We start from the raw sequence: 23,022 nt of genomic DNA on the forward strand, positions 1-23,022 counted from the left end.
TGGGAAAGGAAATAGCCACCCAAGTCCAGGAAGCACAGAGAGTCCCAGGCAGGATAAACCCAAGGAGAAACACGCTGAGACACATAGTAATCAAACAGACAAAAATTAAAGACAAAGAAAAATTACTGAAAGCAACAAGGGAAAAACGACAAGTAACAAACAAGGGAACTCCCATAAGGTTAACAGCTGATTTCTCAGCAGAAACTCTACAAGCCAGAAGGGAGTGGCACGATATATTTAAAGTGATGAAAGGGAAGAACCTACAACCAAGATTACTCTAGCCGGCAAGGATCTCATTCAGATTCGATGGAGAAATCAAAAGCTTTACAGACAAGCAAAAGCTAAGAGAATTCAGCACCACCAAACCAGCTCTACAACAAATGCTAAAGGAACTTCTCTAAGTGGGAAACACAAGAGAAGAAAAGGACCTACAAAAACAAACCCATAACAATTAAGAAAATGGTAATAGGAACATACATATCGATAATTACCTGAAATGTGAATGGATTAAATGCTCCAACCAAAAGACACAGGCTCGCTGAATGGATACAAAAACAAGACCCATATATATGCTGTCTACAAGAGACCCACTTCAGACCTAGGGACACATACAGACTGAATGTGAGGGGATGGAAAAAGATATTCCATGCAAATGGAAATCAAAAGAAAGCTGGAGTAGCAATACTCATATCAGATTAAATAGACTTTAAAATAAAGAATGTTACAAGAGAAAGGGAAGGACACTACATAATGATCAAGGGATCAATCCAAGAAGAAGATATAACAATTACAAATATATATGCACACAACATAGGAGCACCTCAATACATAAGGCAACTGCTAACAGTTATAAAAGAGGAAATCGATAGTAACACAATAATAGTGGGGGACTTTAACATCTCACTTACACCAATGGACAGATCATCCAGGCAGAAAATTGATAAGGAAACACAGCTTTAAATGATACAATAGACCAGATAGATTTAATTGATATTTATAGGACATTCCATGCAAAAACAGCAGATTACACTTTCTTCTCAAGTGCACACGGAACATTCTCCAGGATAGATCACATCTTGGGTCACAAATCAAGCCTTGGTAAATTTAAGAAAATTGAAATCATATCAACATCTTTTCCGACCACAACGCTGTGAGATTAGAGATCAATTACAGGGAAAAAACGTAAAATGGTGTTTTTTGCACTAGACTAATATTTTCCAGTCATGCCTCCTCTAAAGTGCCTTTTAAAAGATTTTTGCTTTTATTTTTCTTTAAACATTTAAAACACACACTGAATGTGACACATATTTCCAAATAAAGTTATGAATTAGTTTATTCTCACTTGAGTAAAACAATATGAGAGCGTCCCTCTTCACCTGATTTGATCCTGAAACAATGTAATTGTGTGCTCTTGTGAAGATAAGAGGTTTCAATCCCAGGATCTATTGTTGGCAAGAAGATTTAGACTATTGATTAAAAACAAATCAAACAAAAAACTCTGCAAAAAAATGAAGTCCAGAGCCAAGGACCAGAAATCCAAAGTGTCGTTTTATTTTTATTTTTTATTTTTTTAACATTTTTATAGGAGTATAATTGCTTTACAATGGTGTGTTAGTTTCTGCTTTATAACAAAGTGAATCAGTTATACATATACATATGTTCCCATATCTCTTCCCTCTTCCGTCTCCCTCCCTCCCACCCTCCCTATCCCACCCCTCTAGGTGGTCACAAGGCACCGAGCTGATCTCCCTGTGCTATGCGTCTGCTTCCCACTAGCTATCTATTTTACATTTGGTAGTGTATATATGTCCATGCCACTCTCTCACCCTGTCACATCTTACCCCTCCCCCTCCCCATATCCTCAAGTCCATTCTCTAGTAGGTCTGTGTCTTTATTCCCGTTTTGCCACTAGGTTCTTCATGACCTTTTTTTTTTTTTTCCTTAGATTCCATATATATGTGTTAGCATACGGTATTTGTTTTTCTCTTTCTGACTTACTTCACTCTGTATGACAGACTCTAACTTCATCCACCTCATTACAAATACCTCCATTTCATTTCTTTTTATGGCTGAGTAATAGTCCATTGTATATATGTGCCACATCTTCTTTATCCATTCATCCGATGATGGACACTTAGGTTGCTTCCATGCCCTGGCTATTGTAAATAGAGCTGCAATGAACATTTCGGTACATGACTCTTTTTGAATTATGGTTTTCTCAGGGTATATGCCCAGTAGTGGGATTGCTGGGTCTTATGGTAGTTCTATTTTTAGATTTTAAGGAACCTCCATACTGTTCTCCATAGTGGCTGTATCAATTTACATTCCCACCAACAGTGCAAGAGTGTTCCCTTTTCTCCACACCCTCTCCAACATTTATTGTTTGTAGATTTTTTGATGATGGCCATTCTGACCAGTGTGAGATGATATCTCATTGTAGTTTTGATTTGCATTTCTCTGGTGATTAATGATGTTGAGCATTCTTTCATGTGTTTGTTGGCAATCTGTATATCTTCTTTGGAGAAATGTCTGTTTAGGTCTTCTGCCCATTTTTGGATTGGGTTGTTTGTTTTTATGTTATTGAGCTGCATGAGCTGCTTGTAAATCTTGGAGATTAATCCTTTGTCAGTTGCTTCATTTGCAAATATTTTCTCCCATTCTGAGGGTTGTCTTTTGGTCTTGTTTATGGTTTCCTTTGCTGTGCAAAAGCTTTTAAGTTTCATTAGGTCCCATTTGTTTATTTCTGTTTTTATTTCCATTTCTCTAGGAGCTGGGTCAAAAAGGATCTTGCTGTGATTTATGTCATAGAGTGTTCTGCCTATGTTTTCCTCTAAGAGTTTGATAGTGTCTGGCCTTACCAAAGTGTCGTTTTATGAATGCTCTTATTTTAATCTCCCTTCAGCTCTGTGTTCATTAGTGCATCTGGCAGAGCTCCTCAGTGAAGAAAGCTTGGCGTGGGAAAAGCAGTGTTTAAATTGGCTCAGAGAAAATAGAGTGTACAAATCTACTTTTGTCTATGAGGAGGTATAATTTCTTCATTCATTTCCCCTTTAAAAATGTTTTCCATGTGCATTTATGAGTAAATTTTCGGGCACATGAAAATGAGGAAGTGATATCACCAGCTTGAAACAAGGAGCGTGTGGGTTGGCACCTATGCTCTTGAGATCCTGAACCAAAGCTCTTTTCTCTCCCAACTTGGCTTATTTTGTTGATTTCAGACCAGGGAAGAAAAAAGCTGCAAGTGGTACCTTTCCATGCTTACATGTGAGATGCGAATTGTGTTTATGTCATGCGTGGACTGTCCTTCAGCCTCTCGTACTGTGGCACTGTGGCCACTGGGCCTGACTTAGGGTCCCGGTTGACTATGTAATCATCAAGGAATTTGGCAGTTGCGACTGAGGCTCTGAGAATCAGCTTTCAATTTTTCTTATTCTCTCTACCCTTGAGACTATCCCAAGATTCCTCTTGCCTCCTGTGTTACTGAAATGGAGTTCAGATTCTAGATCTTGTTGGAATCATTAAGAAGTGGTCTGTTGCGTTTTATATTGTAATAGCAGTAAAAATTCAAAACTTTCTCTTCTCCAGCTGTTGAGAGATTGGTCTCAATATCATTTGCCAGATAAAAGCTCTCTTAGATTAGTATTTGTCTTTACTGTTTTTATACCACATTTAGAATTTTCTATAATCTAAGTGGCCTCAAAAAAGGGTGGTTCACCCAAGGGCTGAGACTTAATGGAAATACAACAGTGCAAGGATGGGACCGAGTCAGGAGTGGTCTGGAGCCAGCTCCTAATAGCGCACAAAAGCCAGTGTCCTGACCCTTCTTTAGAATCCACATCTCTGCTTCCATCCGCACCGCATGCTCTTCCACTGTGGTCTATTAGTCAGAGCCCTGGCAGGATACACAGTGCACGGCCAATGGGGTGATTGAAGAGTTTATGAAGGGACCTTTGCAGTGATGTGCGCAGAGTGGAGCTAACATGCCAAGGGACACCTACCAGATGGCCTGAAGGGTCAGAGGAGGGAACTGTCACCAACACCAGGTGAGAGCTGTGACCATGGAGAAGATCCCCAGACAGGAGCTGTGCCTGGAGACAGGCAAACTGAGCCACTGTCAGACAGACGTGAAGCAGGGAGGGGCTGTAAAATTCAAAGGAAAGTATAGACAATAGTGAAGGTCAAGTAGACAAGAGGGCACCCCAGGGGGGAAAAAGAAGTTCAAGGTACATTTGTGCAGAGCTTAGACAGAATCCCATTGCCCCAAACAGCCAAGCTCTTTCTCTCTCTCTACTTCTGGCTTGCCCCTTCCCATGCTGGTCTTGAGTTAGTGTTCTGAGACCAGTTCTCCTTCCATTTCATGCAGTCTGTATTATCATCATTTGAGAGCATCTAAGGGCTTGTGTAGATTCAGAGATCATGATGTTTTAAATAAACCTGAGCCTCTGATTTGCTCAAGTGGAGACTCACCGATGCATTTCCTCTAGACAGTAATAGGGGTTTGGGGCTTCAAAAAATTCTTAAAATATACAGAAGCAGCACAGGGAGAGCCCAGGTTCCATTTTGCAGGAAGGAGACCTGAAGTCCTGTGCAGCCTTGAGGAAAGTTTCTCACAGAAATAACGCAATACAGTTTTGCTGATTTGCAGTTGCAGCTATTGTGAAGGGCCCAAAGGTCTCAGGCATTTGAGTTTACAACAAGGATAATAATATTCAACTCTACAGAATTGTTGTGAAGATTAAATAGAATTTTTTAAACTGGCATAAGTTTGGGTTGCCTGCTACAGGGTGGCAATTTGGGAGTCACTTAGCAAGAGAATGAGCCTAGCTCACTGCCCAGCACCCCCAGCGGAGTATCTGGGATTCAGAACAAGAGACGAGGCAGTACTGTGCAGTCAGATAAAGCAGTGGGGATTTAAATTGATTAAATAACTTGCCTTCCTCAATTAAAAAGAATTTCCATAATAATAATAATAGTGATAAATTATTGACTATTTTAATACATTGAAATATTCACAAAATTAAAATTGAATTTCAGTAATGTGAAAGAGGTCACTTTTCCTAAGCAGAAACATCCCACGACCTTGTGAGACCAAGTAGTAGTTAGTAGCAATGAATGCAATTAGAGAGACGTAGAAGGTATGCATGTATCCTGATTAAAAGTACCTCACTGCTGTCAGTCAGCTCTGTCAGACCCTCGTGAGATACTTTGGATGTTCAAGGACTTCTCACCCCAAATTAACACTGCAAATACTGTGTTTCAGAGGGTTACCAAAAGTGCAAGTTTTCCTTAGTGAGAAGTCTCTAAAATGAACCCCAGTGATGAATATGCAACTTCCATCACGAATCTTTCTTATTGCAACACAGTTTGCTGAATGCCAATTATGTATGTGCCAGGTATCTGGCTAAATCTAAGTGAGACGGTGACTCCCATCAAGGAAGGCATAGTCTAATGGAGGAAGTAGAGCCATAAACAGATGAGAAAAGAGGGCCTGGAAAGTATGCAGCCCTGCCAGTTGTCAGCTTGGAAATGCCTTACTCCCAGGGCTGAAGAGGGAGCTTTACTGTCATCAACTTCCCTGAAACTGATAAATTAGATGCAGACAGCTAGAGTCTAGAGCTGCCAAATACATCCTTAGGATTGAAATATAACTGTGCTCTACGCAGAACTGTAAGAACATGCTGAATGCGCTGTATTATTTGTCTGAAACCTGTTTAGAGGTGAGAGAAAATACGATGATAGGAATGATGGTAATAATTACTATAATGAGGCCTGTTCTCTGCTGCTCTGGAAGGCAGCAGCCTGTAGTAGATGTTGTCTGGGTTGAATGGGACAGGCAGGCATCCTCTTCTCATGACCACTCATCCACACACTGCTGGCCACGTGCACATGCGTGTACCTGTGTGTGTGTGTGTATCTGTCTGTATGCTTGTGTATGTGTCCTCATCTATGACTTGTTCTTTGAAAAGGAAGCCGGGAGTAGGAAGGGGATGGGATAAACCAGAAGCGACCAGGCTAGACTCAGATTCTGGAGCTGGGGCTGCTCTGAGGTAATTTATGTTTCTGAGAAGCTCACTGCTTTTCCATTAGCGTCTCGCTCAGATGCATGACTGTGCCGATGGTGGCCGCGTGATTCTCTGGGCGCCCTAAGAGGTATGTTAAGGGATTTTTATCTCTTTGCAGCTCAGGGGAATGCTTTTTTGTATCCTCCCGAGCCAGGAAAAAAGTCAAGCCTAACACCTATCAGAGTGAATCTATCACACATTTTTCCTACAGACACAATAAGTATCAGTAACCTCTTTTTTGTTTCTGATCATCAAATTAAAATTCAGAGAAGTAAATTAATTTGTCTGAAGTTGCACAGTTAATCAGACGAATAATGTGTGTTATTATTGGCTGTATTATTAACTGTTTTAATTCTCATGTCTTTTCACCCCCTAGTGTATTTGGAATAAATTTCCATTTGCCTCTTTTCCTAGAAATGAATGCACTCTGTGTACTTTGGAAAATGCCACACATTTTCTCTTTTTCCCCCACTCATATTCTGTTTGCGTTTCATCTGTATCTGTTAGGCTGAAATAAGCTATAAATTATTTAGCCAACTTTGTCACATCTGTGATCCACAGGACACAAAATTGGATTCTCTCCCAGTCTTTCTCATTCTAGGAAATTCAGCCATGTTCATGACATATTTTTTCCCTAACTTTACAACTTTCTGCTTGGCTGATCAACTTACAGTGTAAAGAAATATATTCTTGAATATTTTCTATCTCTCTTGACTGAATGGGGAGGAGAGAAGATTATCATCAGTTTAATTTGAGACTCAAGAATTTTTTTCATGAATATTATTTTTCTTGAGATAAATAGTGAAACTTCATTGAGTTTGGGCACTGTGCCACTGTCTTCAGTTGAATGTTTTGAAAACAAAGAAAAACACCACATAAGACAGCCCCTCTGGTAGCAATGCGGAGTGGTAGCCTCTAAGCTCACAACTCCAATGACGTGGACTTTCTCTCTGATCAAGAAACCTTTGTGTTGATCCAGCTGCGCTGAGCTGGGAGCCTCACTTACCTCATTTAATAGTTGAGGCAGGGAAGGGCTAATTTCATTCCTGCTCAAGGTGACTAGTGGTGGCAGGGCCACAACTGGAACATGGACATAAGCTTCTGGACACTGACTTGCTTTTCTTTCTATGCATGTGGGACCCTTTACTCCATCCTTGTTGCCTGTAGGTAAAAGTCAACTCCACACAGAGCATACAACACCCTGATGATCTGTCACCTGCCAACATGTCCAGGGTTATTCCCTGCTTTGTACATTCTGTATCTTCTGCCCGAATGCACCTCGCTGTGACCCCCTCCCCCTCCCCAAGCCCACCACATCTACCTTGTGAGCATTCATTCAATTTTCACCCCCAGATTGTCCCCTCCACCAGGAAGCCCTCTCTGTCCTCTCCCCTTCTCACACCCAGTTTTCTCTCTCACATGGAACATTTATTCATTTATTGATTTATTCAACAAATATTTCTAAACACTCACTAAGTGCCAGACACCGAGCTGAGCACAAACCACACGCCACTGAACACAACTGAGCAGCTCCTGTCCTCACGGAGCTTAGAGTCTGGGGGAGACATTAATTAAAGACAGTGAGAACACAGATAAACACGTAATCACAACTGGGATGAGGGCCCAGAAGGGAACAAACGCCGTGCCTGGAGCCTGCAGCCCCATCTCTTTACCTCCAGCAGCTGCGGCAGCTCTCGGGACCACCTGCTGCAGGGGCTCCGGGACTGGGGAGGGAGGAGGCCGAGGGGGCCTCTGTGCTCCCCGGACACCTGGCTCCTCCCGACCTACTGGCTCCCCAGCTCGGGCTTCTGCTGAGTAAAGGCCGGAAACATAGGACACCACAGTGAGGAAGGGCCTTCGGTCAGGCAGCAAGGGGTGACACTGGGGGTGTGAAGGCGACGCCTCTTTCAGATCGCAGTGAGGGCTGATCTCCAATAACCGCAATGAGGTGGGGAGGCGCCTCACTGGGTAAAACACGATCCAGGGACCTGGATGGTGACCTGGTCAGAATTCTCTTAACCCCTGCCCTTGTCTTAATGCTTAGGATTAATTAATAGGGGGTATTACATTCTCTTTACAAATCGTTCTGGGAAGACACATGAATACTTTTGTAAAAGTATTGCAGTTTTTGAAAAGTGTCCAAAAAAGTCAACTATCTCTGAAAAATAAAAGTGCACCTATAAAAAGAGAACATCAATAATAGGCTCAGAGTCATGAGCAACGCTTGACAAGGTGCTCATTCTCTGGGATTTATTTTCAGCTTTGTCAAGAAATATTTGCCTTCATATCACAGAATTCTTATGAGGGTGTTTGTTCTTTTAAAAATTCTATAAACTTTAAATTCTTGGACTGAAATATACTCTGTAAACTGAAAGAAAAATCTAAGTTACAAAGACAGCTTGCAGTTTTTAAATATAATGAACTTGTTACTTCTCACCTGTTTTTTTCCTTCAATTTAAGTGGGTCATAGAAAATATAACATTATTGCATCCATTTGAGTTGAAGGCTTGTTATGCAAAATTTTTTCTTCTTCTTTCATCTTTTAATTCTAAAGAGTGTGGTTACTCTAGGTAAAAAATGAGATCATTACTTACGTTCCCTTACTTTTAAAGGAAATTGTCCAAATCACATTTGTTCATATGGAATTGCTCTTAGAAACTTTATTATTCAATATTTTGTAGTCAGCAAAACAAAGATTTTAATAAAATCCAGGTGACAAATGTCTCAAGATGTTGGAAGTCTTTTACTTTGTCTACTTAAAATATTAGTAGTTTGTATTAGGGAATCTTATTTATGTTTTTGAAATTCTTTTCTTTAGTCTTTCACAATTATTAAAAGTAATAGGCTATTTAAAATGTTTATAAGAAAAAATTTAAACTGTAACATGGAAAGTTCTATTTGGTTTTCCTCTTAAACTTTTTTTAAAAAGAAAAAATAATACCATCCAAAACATTTAGGTTTGTTTTAAATAGGCTTTCCTTCAAATATGTCTATTTGGAAATACACACTAGCTTTTACAGTGCCCATTACAACATATTATTAGTAATAAATAGAAATATTTTATGTTAATTATAAGTGACAAAAATCTTTACAAATTAATATATACAATGTAAGAGAAAGGTGTTCTGTCAGTTTAATGATTTATTGTAATGAATTTTGATTCCAAAAAATTTCATGGAATAAATACTTGCTTACTGGCTTATTTGGAAAGATGCTAAAATCACCTCAGCTCAAATGATCTCCCTCATTGGTGCCCCACATTTCACCATTTGCATTTAATTTCGTTCATGCTAAGCTTTGCCTCTCCTGGTGGGCTTTGTGTGGGTTTTTTTTTTTCTTCTTCTTTGTTGTTTTTGTTTTTTTTGCTTTTAATGTGTTCTGTTTCTGAGAGGACAAAAATTCTCCATGATGCCTTAGTGAGCTTGATCCCACTCAGCTGCTTTGCTCCCTGGAATGAGTTGCCTGGGGGTACAGGGACTCTAAAAGGAGCCAGACCAAGAAGCAGGATGGCTGTAAGGCCAGCCCAGAATAAGGAGTAACGGTCACTGGTCATGTTAGGCAAATAGCAGATGTGCTGGGTAGTAAATGTGTGTCAGGGGTACATGCGAATATTTCCATGAGCCAGAGGTTTTAGCCTGAGGGCTTTCTCTGATGAATTCAGCACATTAATCAAAAGGTTTACATTGGTCTAATTTATTCATTCCTTCAATGAGAAGTTGAAAATGAAAGAGATGGTTAAATGCTGACAGAAGTGGAATTAAACCCAGATTAATTTGTCCTCCACTATTGTGTGTTTCAGAGACTGGAGCACAGGGAAGTTTTGGTGGGCTTGTTGTTCCTGGTTTTCCCGTTCATCCCAGCCAGCAACCTCTTCTTCAGGGTGGGTTTCGTGGTGGCCGAGAGAGTCCTATACATGCCTAGGTAATTACTGCTCCTGGATTCCTCTTTACGAGACCAATACTGATGGCTCCAGAGAGACCGTTCTTTGTGTGTATGGCAGATCTTTGCAGAGCTAAGGTGTTTATTACCCCAGCTTTAAAAACAGCCGAAGAGGAAGTTGGATGAGAATACTGACCAGAATATATTCAGAATTTTAGCAGCAATCATTTACCACTTCTTTGTTCAAGTATTTGTGTTTATTAAACATAATTATAGTAACTTTCTAGAAATATTTGTTGATTTGGATAAAATTATTAACTGTGTTAAGTAGCATGATTTTAATAACTTCTATCTTCTTTCTCTCTCTTTGTTCTTTAATTTAAAAATAGGAACAATCTGAAGGAAACTTGTCCTTAAGAAAAAAATTGGTTAAAATTATAAAGGGCATTCAGACATGTATGATTACATAACGCCACTTAGCTCTGAATATGTGAATCATGCTGAAGCTTGTCTGTTCTCTTGTCTTATTCAAATGTCAGCATTCCAAGGCCGTGTTTCTTTTCAAAAGCCTGAAAATGTCCCTGAAATGGTTCTGCCGTTTATCCATTGTGTGACCTTCAGTAGCACATGAAGATTTTTTTTTTTGCACCCATGTTTGCTCATTTTTAAAATAAGAATTTTATTAAGCTTCCTAAAATTAAGTAATTTTACGAATTATACATAAGAATGAACTTTTCTATTTTTAAAATTTTTTTAAGACCTTTTTATTTTTTATTTTATTATTATTATTATTTTGGCCACACCACACAGCATGTGGGATCTTAGTTCACCGACCAGGGATCGAACCCATGCCCCCTGCATTGGAAGGCAGAGTCTTAACCACTGACCACTGGGGAAGTCCCAAGAATGAACTTTTCTAAAAGGCAACAAAACAAATACAGTAAACCAAAATATTATCAGGAAATTATTCTTTTTTATTTCTTCATTTTGAGTTAGAAATTTAAGTTAATTTTAAACTTAATTTAAATGAAATTAAAGTATTAAATAATAAAATTTATTTCATTTATGGATATTGAGTTAGAAATTTTAAAATGCATATAATTAGAAATGAATTTCATAACCTTCAATTCCCCCCAAAGTAAGTACCTAACAGCTTTCTTAAGACTTGTTTTGACTTGGTTAAGGAGAGGGTGGCCCTTAATTTTCTTTATGTGTCTACAGCACAGTTTGGGAAGGAGATTATTTCTTGATAAAAACTATTTGATGAGGACAAAAATACAAAATTTCTTTGCATTCTATATTGCCTTAAAATAACAGGCTTACGAGGGCTTGCCAGTACTGAGGAATATGGAGGGCAAAGGAGGACCTCAGTGTCTGTTCTAGATGTGTTTTTGCTTAGAGCAGCTGAGAGTGGCTTCAGTCAGGTTTTGTCTGTAGGACTCCTGATTGCAAGTGGAGTCTGTATTTATTCTTCACTTAACAGATATTCACAGAGCATCTGTCCCAGGCATGCTCTACTAGAATCTGAGGCTGCAAAAATAAGTGAATCTCAGTTTTTTTCCCCTCAAAGAGTTTATTAACTGCTGATTAAAAACAAAGTGGTGTCTTCCACTCTAAACGTTTAACAGATCTGGATATTCTTTAAAATAGTATCATACTCAGTAAGCATTAATTGTATCAAAACTTTTATTGAACCTTTATTATATGTCAGTCACTGTGCTAAGCATGTTATATTTATTTTATCAGTTAATTCATGCTGTATGTGGTGGTTCACAGCATGTTCCTGCAGTCAGAGTGTGACATGAGTGTGATGTCACAAAGCCTCTGTTTCCTCATCTGTGTCAAATGAAGATAATAGCACCCAACTCAGTGAGATTTTAATGGCATTAAATGAGATGGTCATTTATAAAAATGTTTTGTATAAAAACCTTATAAAATGCTTTATATTGTACATGATCAATAAATAGCAAGTGTTATTGTTGATATCAGCTTTCTGATGTAGCTAATACCATTATACCCATTTTACAAAAATAAATCCTGGGCTCTGAGAGGATAAATAACTTGCCCAAGTGACATAGCTAGTAAGTGGCAAAGCAGTGGAATAGAGATCCTTGTCTGCTGACAGATCTGGCACCTTCCAGGTTATATTGCTTCTCTGATAGTAACGTCTTGGTATTCTCCTCAATTGAAAAAGATGAAGAAAATATGAACATAGTAAAGTACTTTCAGCTCAACTCCATTTGTAAATCAGCGCTGGATACTTTCAAGAGTCCTGAGATCTGAATCCACAGCACTTGGGGTTCTGAGTGCATGTGTGGTAAGCTTTTTTAATCCAAATACAAAAGAAAAATTTTTGAGGAAATAAAGGGCTGGAATTTTAAACAAGAGGTTAAATTTCATTCTTCTGGAAGAGAGCCTTAGGTAAACATTATAGAAGCCCATAATATTGTCATCAACCATTTGTGAGCTGTCTTATTTAAAGTCAGGGATTTCTGTCGCCCCGGTAGGTGTGTCCTCCAAACACCCACAGAATCATGCCAGCTCTGGCTCTTCCTGTGCTGCCATATCTTCAAGAGACCTTTTTGTGACTCCATTTCTTTTCTCTAAAACAGACAAAGTCAGGCCCTGCCCTTTTTCCACTAGGAATAAGCTGATTTGGATTAAAATAAAAGTTTGAAATATAAAGAAAACATCAATATTACCAAGAGCAAGTGCCTGCCTCTCAGAACCTATTTGGATTTTGCTGCATTTGGCAAACTTGGTGCAGAGTCATCCAAAATCAATTTCAGGAAACCGGTCTTCATTAAAAAGATGGCTGTCCTTTTCTCTCCAAGTTCCCGCATCTATGCATCGTAGTGCTGAGCTCAAGCACCCATCATTTTCCGAGGGTTTGTCTTTACTGCCCAGCTTCTCCTGGATTCATATCCATATCATCACTGTGCCCAGCCAGGCCTCTTTCCCCCTCCAGAGCCGTGGTCTTGGCAGATGCCAAGGCCATGTGACAAGGAGGTGGAGGTGTCTCCTGTCCCTTAGAGATGGTCCTGGAGGCTGATGAAGAGCGCACGTCACTAGTCCAGGTACACAGCTCTGAGCACAAACCTGAGAGCTTAACTCAAATTTTGGGGAACTGGGGTTGGAGGAAGCCGAGGAGTTTTTGAGAGAGCCATTGTACCTCTCACAAACCCCAGCCTTCCTTCACAGTCATTGTTGTAAGTAGCACCGCAAGGGAGCCGTTTTAATTATGGTGCTGGATTCCATTGTTATCTAAAATTGTGCAGCTGAGTCAGAAATCAAAACCTATGTGAGGAAACTTCTGTGCTGTGGCTTTAGAGAGTTTCTAATGACTTCATTGGGGGCAGTTTATACATGCTGACAGTTTTCATGAAAATGGAGCCTTTCTCCAAAAAAGATTTTACCCAGCAGAGACCAGCCACCCCCGTCTCAGTGGAGAATGGTAGACAGTTGGGTAAGGAGCTGCTGGAATCTTCCTCAGTGCTGCAGAGAATGTTGCACACACTGCAGGCATTCCTTGGAAGGTGCCAGAGCACTAGGTGATGCCCGGTGCATTTAATAAACCTACACGCTGGCTTCCACGATGCTGAAGAACGTGTCCAACCAAGCCTTTTATACACACGGGAATCTTCTCTGCATGGCTCTCCTTCCATTATTGACCTTGCCAAGAAAGAGCCATTCTCCACAGCATTCGTACCCAAGTGCTTTGAGGAAAACATGTACTCTGTGGCCTTCTTGAAAACTCAGATCATCATCTTTATGCAGAAAATCCGTGTTGTCTCGAAAACTTCAGCAAACAAGAGGAAGATGAAATAAAAAGCTCAGTTGGTAGGTGAACTTCCTACTCATTAAATGTTCAAGGTAAGGAGCCAGTTTCCAGCCTTGGGATCCCATCCATGAACACTACAGAGGTCGTGTCCACCCTCACTGAAGCCCAGGCGAGTTTCCTATATTTTTGGTATTAAAATATCCCAGGGAGCTGGTTTGGCCATTTTACAAGAAAAGCCCAGAATGAGTCGGACCAACAGTGCTCTTTCATCCTCCGCCTTTCTGCCTGACAATGAACAAGCCACTTAAATCTTCTAGCTTCTGTTCTCCCTCCATCCTAACCTAGCACAGGCCCAAAATATCACCTGCCTCTCACTTGCACTTTGAAATCTGTGGATAAAAGGGACAGAAATGGGCAATTTATTTGGCACTGCATGGCTTTAGGGTCAGAGTTTTACCACCAAAAGAAATTGGAATAATCTTTTCTTCTGGTGATAAATGCCAATTTTATGGATGTCCTTTTTGAACAGGCAGGAGAGTTTGGGGCTTAAATCATTCTTTCACAGAAGTTTTGATCTCTTATTCTTATCTCAAGAGAAGCATATAATTTAATGGCTACTTTTTTGTATTTTATAAAAACCACATTAGAATGCTTCAAAGGACTAAAATTTCTTAGAATCGATGAAGCAGAAATAGTTGTTGAGAGCTCTCAAATAAAGTTGTAGAGTGTGATCAGAGATCCATTCACATACCAGATTAAGGGTGATATATTTGCTTCAGTGCCAAAGAGCAAATTGCTAAACTACTTTAAGAAAACATGAATGAGTGGAGACGGGAAAAGAACGGACAGTAGTAAGTGAAGGCAGAACCAATAATGTGGATGGAACTGATCAAGAATAACTGGGACCACAGAAGGAGAAGTTAGACAACCTGTGTTTGAGGGAAGAAAGAAATTTTTTAAATGGCCCTACTCTTAGAAAGAGATGCCATTTGTGTGGTATAGTTCCTAAGCTAATGGACACATCAGACATGGAGAAATGGAAGACAAGTGACTCTTTTCCATATTCAATTTTGAGAAATACCTTCAAATCACACCTATTAATTCTAAATGGAATTTTTAATCTTACGCAGGTTGCTATTGAAACAGTCCTGCAGCATTTATTCCTCAGGATGCAAAGTGAGAAATGTCACCTCTGAAAGGACACTACCCCTGTTATCTGACACTGGGGACCCCTACTGATGAGCCATCTATGCATATGCTCCTTCAGAGCTGCTGGAAGGGAGTGATGATTATTTGAGAGCGAATCAAAGTTTTGCCAAATACTCAAATCATCACAGAAATAATTTGATATCAATAAAACCTTACTTTAGCAAATCCAGTAGAAGGAGAACTGACCTGGGAATCAACATGGCCCAGTCTGTCCCGCGCTGCCTGGCTGTGCTGGGGGAATCACTTTCGTATCTGTAAAACCTGAGTGTTGGCCTTGCCTGGTAATCCCCTAATGTTGCTTAGACCTTCGTGCCACGGTTGTCCCTGCACTGGCCAAATTGGGGGGTGAGGAGAGAAAGGAAGATAATGCAGTGAGTTTTTCATAAAGTTAGATCTGTTCATTTAAAAAATTATGAAATTATATGCTTCCTATATTTTTGGTATTAAAATATCCTTTCTCTTCCTGCATGATGAGGGCAGGAGGGGATATACAGCCCTCCGTTAGTTCCTCCTCCCCCACCCAACTCCCTCCTTTTGGACATTTTCCTGGTTTGGGAAATCTGAACTCCAGTTATCATAGCGCTGCATGGTCTCGAAGGTCCCTTTCAGCTCCCAAGTTCAACTCTTTGTGACTTAGAATAACCTTGTGGAAAGCATGAATTTTTCCTCTTAAGATGTGAAACACATATTCGTCCTGCTCAGTTCCAGCAAGATGCCCAAGTAGGGGAAGGGGGACGTGTCCCCTGGGGGGAGGCAGGAGCAGGAGGAAGTTCATCTGCCGTGAGGACAGGCTCTCTGAAGGGCCTGGCAGTGGGCACTGGGGGACGGTCTGGGCAGCCCTGGTGTGGGGCCTCCTCGGTGAGCTGATAGGGTGTCCTCACGAGCAGCAGGAACGTGTGCTGCTTAGAGGTTCCCAGGGGCAAGCAGCAATAAGGGGTATGTGCCGGTAGGAAGTCGGAGCCTAAGCACTGGGGCGGGGCGACAGGAGCAATGGCAGACGCCCCGTCCACGGGGCGACGGTGCGGGCAGCTTATCAGGAGAGGCTGCAGCCACGACGACAGGTCAGACGTCTGTGTATCCGTATCAAGTCACGGGGAGAGACTCAGGAATTGTGCTGAAGCCTAATATCTAAACCGGGCTCAGAGCTCAGGTGAGGTTGCTCACAGGTACTGAGTCCAGTGTGTCCCTCTGTCCCCCTACGCTGGGTTTTCAAAAGTCCATTAAAGTTGTTCCTCAGAATACCATGGGGTAAGGATGGGAAGATTTGACTTCAATGTGTTCAGCCCCTTGAGACCTGAACTCAGAAGAGGAATGAGATCTGGGAGGTAGACCTTGTCCGGTGAGGGCTGCTCTGCAGGGCAGTGCCCAGGTAGGGAGGGTCCTGGGGCTGCACAGGACTTGGTTAACAGTCACCAGGTCATGGTGAGGGTGAGTGCTGTATGAGTGCTTCCTTCCAGGAAGGAAGCAGCAGGACTTCGCTGAGAGACTCAACTGACTGTGTTATAAAACTGGAGATTGTAGGTCGCATAGAACAGAGCAGTGGTGAGAATGAGTGAGCTGCGGGGAGGTCAGTGCGCTCACGGGCTGAGGATCAGTTGGCCAGTCTGTTGTGTTCAATTAACTGCACAATTAATTAATTGCTCAATTAATTGTTGTGCTCAGCCAATGGCACAAGGTGAGGATCAACTTGAACAGTTATTTACTAGACTGGAATCATGGCCTTAATGTTAGAGAACCCTGTTAGTTATAAAAGATGAATGTTTATGTCTGAGTACGTAATGGAGAACAGCAAATGTCTTGGAAACCAGGATTTGAACGTAAAATTTGGAGAGTAGAATCTGAATTCAGATGAGACTAAATGGAATAATATATGAGCAAATTGCTGTAAGCTATGCTAGGTAATTGCAAGTCATTATTTCAGTCTGCCGTGTACAAATGAGGAGATTGGGTGAGTCAAAAGTGGAAGGAAATCAAAGTAGCAGAGTATAGGCCTCTCCTTCCCAGCCCTTTTCCCCCTCCTCCTTCAGTACGATAAACCTCTTTGTTTCTTTTTTAATCTCATGCGCTCAAAAGTGAACAACCCCAAAGGAAAAAAAAAAAAAAACTCAGCTCACGGACAATGAGAACAGATTGGTGGTTGCCAGAAGCAGGGAATGAGGGGTGGGCAAAATGGGTGAAGGGGGTCAAAAGGCACGAACTTCCAATTATAAGTTAAATAAGTCCTGGGCATGTAATGTTTAGTTAATAATACTGTATTGTATGTTTGAAAGTTGCTAAGAGAATTAGATATTAAAAGTTCTCATCACAAGGAAAAAAAATCGTAACTGTGAGGTGAGGTGTGTTAACTAGAGTTATTCTGGTGCTCATTTTGCAATATACAGAAATATCAAATCATGATGTTGTACACCTGACACTAATATGACGTCATATGTCACTTATATCTCAATTTTTTTAAAAAGTGAACACCCCGAGCTTAGCAGGCTAGCATTCTGAAACATAATACTGGAGGAGGTTATGAAACGTGCCCCTGGGAGGGGAGGAGAGACTAGCTTGTGGGTGTCACACACCCAGTCACCTGCTTGGAGGGTGTGAATGGATTTAAGTGTTGCCATTTCAACCTCCCTTCCATTAAGACCCCTTGTCGTTATTAGTGAATCTGTTTCTTTCCTTTGCTCTTGGATTCTGTGCTGGGAAATACATCTCAAACCAGTGACTTCTTACACAAATTTTAGTAATCTTAAAATATCCTCCCCACTCTTTTAGAAACCTGGATTGTCTTGCCCTCATGAGAGTTGGGACCACCATTTTGTATGTTTGTGTTTTCTCATAATTTCCAGAACACTAGATGCTTCATTAGAGAGTATTGTAGAAAACTAAAGAACGCTGGACATATGACACAGCCTGTACAGTCAGGTCTGTGTTAATACAGCGGAAGAGATGAGGAGACGGCAACAACTAGTGAATTGTCCATTAATGCCTTTGCTTCAAAAGTGAAGATGCCTGACTCTAGAATATGGTGGTTTATGGAAGAAGAAATGGCAGAATTCAGGTCCTAGAGCTGAGTATACTGTACGAGGGTTGAGAAGGTTGGTTTTCTGACTTTTTAGAAGTAGATTCAGAGTGACTTGGGAGGTGGCTGCCTTTGGCCAAAAGGCCTCTCAGGCCCAGATGGAAAATTTGGTTGTGGCTACTGGAACCAGGCTGAGAGGGAAGTAAGCCAGGCTCGGGTGAAGGTGCCTGCGAAGGGAAACACTGCACCCTGAGTATGGACAGTACTCCTGGTGATAAGTCATCTTTGGGCTCAACTTGGATTGATTCATTTTTAAGTTCACTTTTGTTTCCATGTTAGTTTCTGATACCTTCCACCGCAATGTTCAATCACACTTCGGAAGCAGCCCCTCTTACATGCCGGTGCTTAGCCTGCAAAAATGAATAAAACAGTACTCTATCCTTAAAACTGGCCCGAACTTCCAAACAGTTAATGCTTTATTTCTTATCAAAGTTGAATACAAAAGCTTCTTCATTATGCATTCATTCACTGAAGAGTTTATACTTTGCACTTCCTTCACTTTCACAAAGATAGACAGAATAGAGAAAGATTTGAAATGGATCTAAGGGAAGATTTGCTTAGTGCTTTTTGTGGTCGAGGTTTATGAATGTTCATTAACTTAAATATATGGCCATACGTATTTCACATATGACCAGTGTACCTTATTTTCTGTAGTATTTTGTTCTATAAAAATGATGTATGAGTCATACCTTTCAGAAGCCAACAGTATCATACAAGGTATTTTGAAGTTTTAAGGGTGTTCTTGGTGGATGCTCCTAAAAGACTTACAATTGTCCTGTAGATTAGACAGTTTGGGTCAATCTGAACTTCGATAAACTAGGTTTCTTGAGGTGTATTTACAGATCTACCACATATTTTATTGATTTAGTAATACACACATGAACACATAGACACTGCCCTTGAGAACACTGATACCTTGTATTCAGTTCACAGAACACACCCACATATATTATTTCATTTACTCCATGCAACAACCTTTCAAGGTAGCTGCATTTTAAGCTGCCTTGAAGGCAGGCAATATTTAGCCCTTGTAATACAAACAACTAAGGCCCGATAAGGCTCTGTAAGTAAATCTGTCGCACAGAGCTCACCAGTGTCAGAGAAGAACCCAGCTCTCTAGACCCAGTTCTAGACTCTTTATTCTCCAATGAAATCCTTTTCCTCACTGCAAACCCCCAAACTTAAAGTCTGCACTAGAACACTTTTGTTCCATTGCACCTAGTAGTGCTCTAGTTACCTTAGGAAGTTACTACACTTACAGGAGCCAAATACAGAGTTATCTGTTTCCACCTGGAATACATGTAAACTTTGCACATTTCCTGCCTTCTACTGTATTTAGCAGAAAATAATGCCCTAATAATATTATTATTATAACATAATATTAATGTTATTTATTGTTTAGTGTGTATCATCAATTGTGCACAGTGTAAAATTATTATTCCCTTTTACAAAATAAGAAAATTAAGAACCAGGCAATAAATAATTTGTCTGAAATCAAACAACAGTAAGTGTCAGAATTGAGAGGCAAACGGGGTTTTTTCTGATCCAGACCCTGCCTTACTTACCACCGGAGGTCTCATAAATTTTAGAGCTGGTAGGTGAGCTAGGAGGTTGAGAGGAAGCATGTCATCTTCAAAGAGGTAAAAGAGAATTAGCAGGCTCTCAGAAGGTGAAAGCAAAGGCGTTTTTCTCCCAGTTTGCTCCATAGGTAATGCCGAGAAAAGAACAGAACAAATCTATTTACGGAGAAGTAAATATAAAGAAGCTTTTCATACCCAGCCCAGCACCCCTAGGATGGGGAGCTAAGGAAATGCACGAGAGATACCTTTTTCTTGGAATGTGAATAAACTCTCACATTCAAATGCATTCAGTCTTCTGGGAAATTTCCCCATCCATCAAATGTTTGAGATAAAAAAGAAAAGGGAAGAAATGGGGACACTAATGAGTCTGGGCTCACAGAAGCCGCCAGCTTCCAGGTTCAATCTGATCTGAGGAGCCACCATTTTCTCCCTGGGGCTTCCTGTGCTGTAGCGTCAAACACCTATTTGGGGCTTACGGTTCCAGGGCTTTATGGTTTAACCATTTGGGGTCAACATTCATGAGACCAGAATAAGATCTGAAGGTCAGATAATTTGCCAGATGGGGATTCAACAGATCAACATGAAGTTCATTAGGGACATGTTTCAAACTATCTAAAGTTGGGAATTTTTTAGAGTAATAAAATAGGAAGAATGTGTCTGTCTTGTATCATTAATGCTATTAATAAATACTCTCAGTGGATTGTTTGAGCTTGTTAAGTTAAAAGGTAGAATTTCAATTCTACTTAATAGCAAAAATCTTCTCTTTGCTGCATATAATTAAACAAAAAGTGAAGCCGTAACAAACATCATAAAATGCTTGGCCCAGTCATAGAAAATTATCATCTCTCCAGGGTTGATGTAAATGGGAAGGGAAAATGTTGTTCTCTTATCACTTAAGAGCATGAAAGTACATTTGTACTATTTACGCGACGATTAACAACTCACAAAGTTCTCAAACAACAGGTTTAAACATTTTCTATTCAAATTTGAAAGGACAGATGTTGTTGATTGATATTTCCTATTCAATTCTCTTTGGATTTGCATGTTTTAAAGGAGAGATGCAGCTTTCTTTAGTTTTTATAAGCACTGTGGGCTGAGCAGCTTGTCAGTAAAATCCATTCAAATTGGAGATCCCTGTGGCCTGTGAACAAGAGATCATCTCTGTGCTGCTTTCTCTGGGACAGCCATGGTACTTCTCATGCGTGCTTTGAAAATGTTTCTCGGTACTGAGCTAAGCCATTCAGCAGCCAGCTGGGCTCTTGGTTCTCCAGGTTATGATGTTGTCAATTGTCAGTGGTTTACACTGACTCCTTAGGGCTCTCTGTGGAGGTCTCTGGTCAGAGCCCAGATTTTCCTTAACCAGGTTAAGCAGGCCAAATTGGAGTCTGGTTTCATTTCCCTGGAGGCCAGAAAAGTCCGTAGTTTCTCATTTGCTTGATTTTCCACTTTCAAGATGAGGACTTGCCCTGCCCCAGTAATGGAGAGAGCAGTCCTACCCCCCTGCGGCTGAGATCTGCAGTAAAGCAGATGTTGAAAGATGAAATGTCATAATAGAGAAGCATCTTAATCTCTGATATTGTGTTCAAGTTTTTAAGAATGTGATACCCTCTAAGAAATTTGCAAACCTAAGTGGAGATGATTTTATATGGCTTCACATTTCTTTAAACCGTATGTCAATACAAGGACTTCTGAAAGAAAATGATCATGTTACTTGATCCTGATGCCTGTGCTGAGTGGAAAGAATGGTATTCTCCTTCGTTTTGGCTGTAGCAGGGCTCAACAACTGTGGCCTGTGAGTGGAATCTGGCCCAAAGCCTGTTTTTATAAATACATTTTGTTGGAACACAGCCATGCCCATTCGTTTACATACGTGTCAATGGCTGCTTTCCTGCTACGAAGAGAGAGTTGACTAGGAAGGACAGAGGCCATATGGCCTGAAATATTTACTCTCTGGCCTCTTACAGAAAAAGTTTGCCCACTCCTGAATTATAGCACAGGGTTAGGGCCGTGGGGCTTCTGATCTGACTCTACTCCTAGCTTTTGGAGCTGTGGGCCAGTTATTCAAGTCCTCTAAGCTTTAGTTTCCTCACTTATGAAGTGGGAGATACTGAGGATTGAGTTTTTTAATTAGGTAATATATTTAAAGCCAGTACTGTCCTTGTTCCAGACCCTACAAATAGTGGACAGGCCCACATAAAGATCTTAGCACAGTGCCCGACACGTAGGGAGCACTCAACAAACATGCAGACGTATAAAATAGCTAATTTGGTTGCTGTTATCTTCATTATCCTCGTGTTCTGCCACTTTGTGGCCGTTGCTCTGGAGCTGTTGGAATCCCAGTATTTCCCTTCCCCACCGCTCTGCCAGATGGCAGCTGTTTCCTACGAGGAGGCAGTTAATGACCATTGAGTTGTCGTGTATGGAGTGATTGGGAAGGAAGTAGGTGAAGCTGTGTGATAAGGTGTGAGGAACACAGGAATCAGGCAGTCAAGGCAGAACCCCAACGTCAGGACAGCAGTTGGAGTGTGGGCTCTGGAATCTGGAATTCCGGGGTTTTTGTCTTTGCTCTACCGGACATGAGCTGTGTGACCGAATTCAGCAAATGCGTTCGCCTCTCTTCTTCAGTGCCTTCAGGAGTTTAGTGCCGCTAACAGTGACCCCCAGGGATGTAAGGATGAACTGCGCTCCTGTAGAGAATGTGCTCGGCACATAAGATGCGCTCGATGAACATTGCTCCTGAGAGGTGCTGCTTTACGAAGGCAGGGGGAGAAGAGAGCGGGCACTGGGGACCTGGGTGCCTGCAGGGTGCACCCCCTGCCTTTCAGCACGCTCTTCACATGTCACCTCTTCAATGAGGCCTCCCCTGACTGCCCATATGATTATCTCACCTTCCTTCCCCTCCTGGTCTCCCTCCTTCACTTCCCTGCTTGATTTTTCTCCGCCTGACGTATCATATTTGGTGTGACCTACTCTGGGTCTTACTTGCTTGGTGGCTGTTGTCCCATCCGTGTGAGTTCCAGGAGGATAGGAATGACTGTGTTATCCACTGATACGTTCTTGGTGCCTGTAGCAGTGGCAGGCACGTAATCTGTGTTTTACTCATAATTGTATTTTTAGTGCTCAGCATACTGCCAGTCACATACTAGAGAGAGAACAAATAAATAATTGAACAAGTAAATGAGTTATATTAATTTAGGGCTTCTTACAGTATTAGTGTCTGACTAATATAGGATTTCTTTACACAAGCTTGCTTCATTGTTAAAATATTCTATACTAATTTGTATTATCATCTTTGGAAAGAAATGAGTTTTGACTAAAATACACACAGCATAATGAGTGCAGACTAAATGTTTGTGTTTTTCTGAGGCCAGTGGGCAGGCAGGGAGCCTCTCTGCAGGTGCACAGATGATGCGAGGGACCACATTCCATCCACCAAGCCAA

General features: G+C 41.0%; 1 protein-coding gene across 2 annotated transcripts in view; it reads left to right on the forward strand.

Moving 5' to 3' along the window:
- The window catches only part of TMTC1 (transmembrane O-mannosyltransferase targeting cadherins 1), a 271,877-nt gene that overhangs the window by 173,830 nt on the left and 75,025 nt on the right, over nucleotides 1-23,022 (forward strand). For both annotated transcript variants that reach the window (XM_082419615.1, XM_082419614.1), the window contains exon 9: nucleotides 9,862-9,983. In XM_082419615.1, the coding sequence (XP_082275741.1) occupies nucleotides 9,862-9,983 (122 nt within the window). The remainder of the gene's footprint in view (nucleotides 1-9,861; nucleotides 9,984-23,022) is intronic.

Source organism: Balaenoptera physalus (assembly GCF_965194825.1).
Source record: "Balaenoptera physalus genome assembly, chromosome: 13".
Taxonomy (NCBI): domain Eukaryota; kingdom Metazoa; phylum Chordata; class Mammalia; order Artiodactyla; family Balaenopteridae; genus Balaenoptera; species Balaenoptera physalus.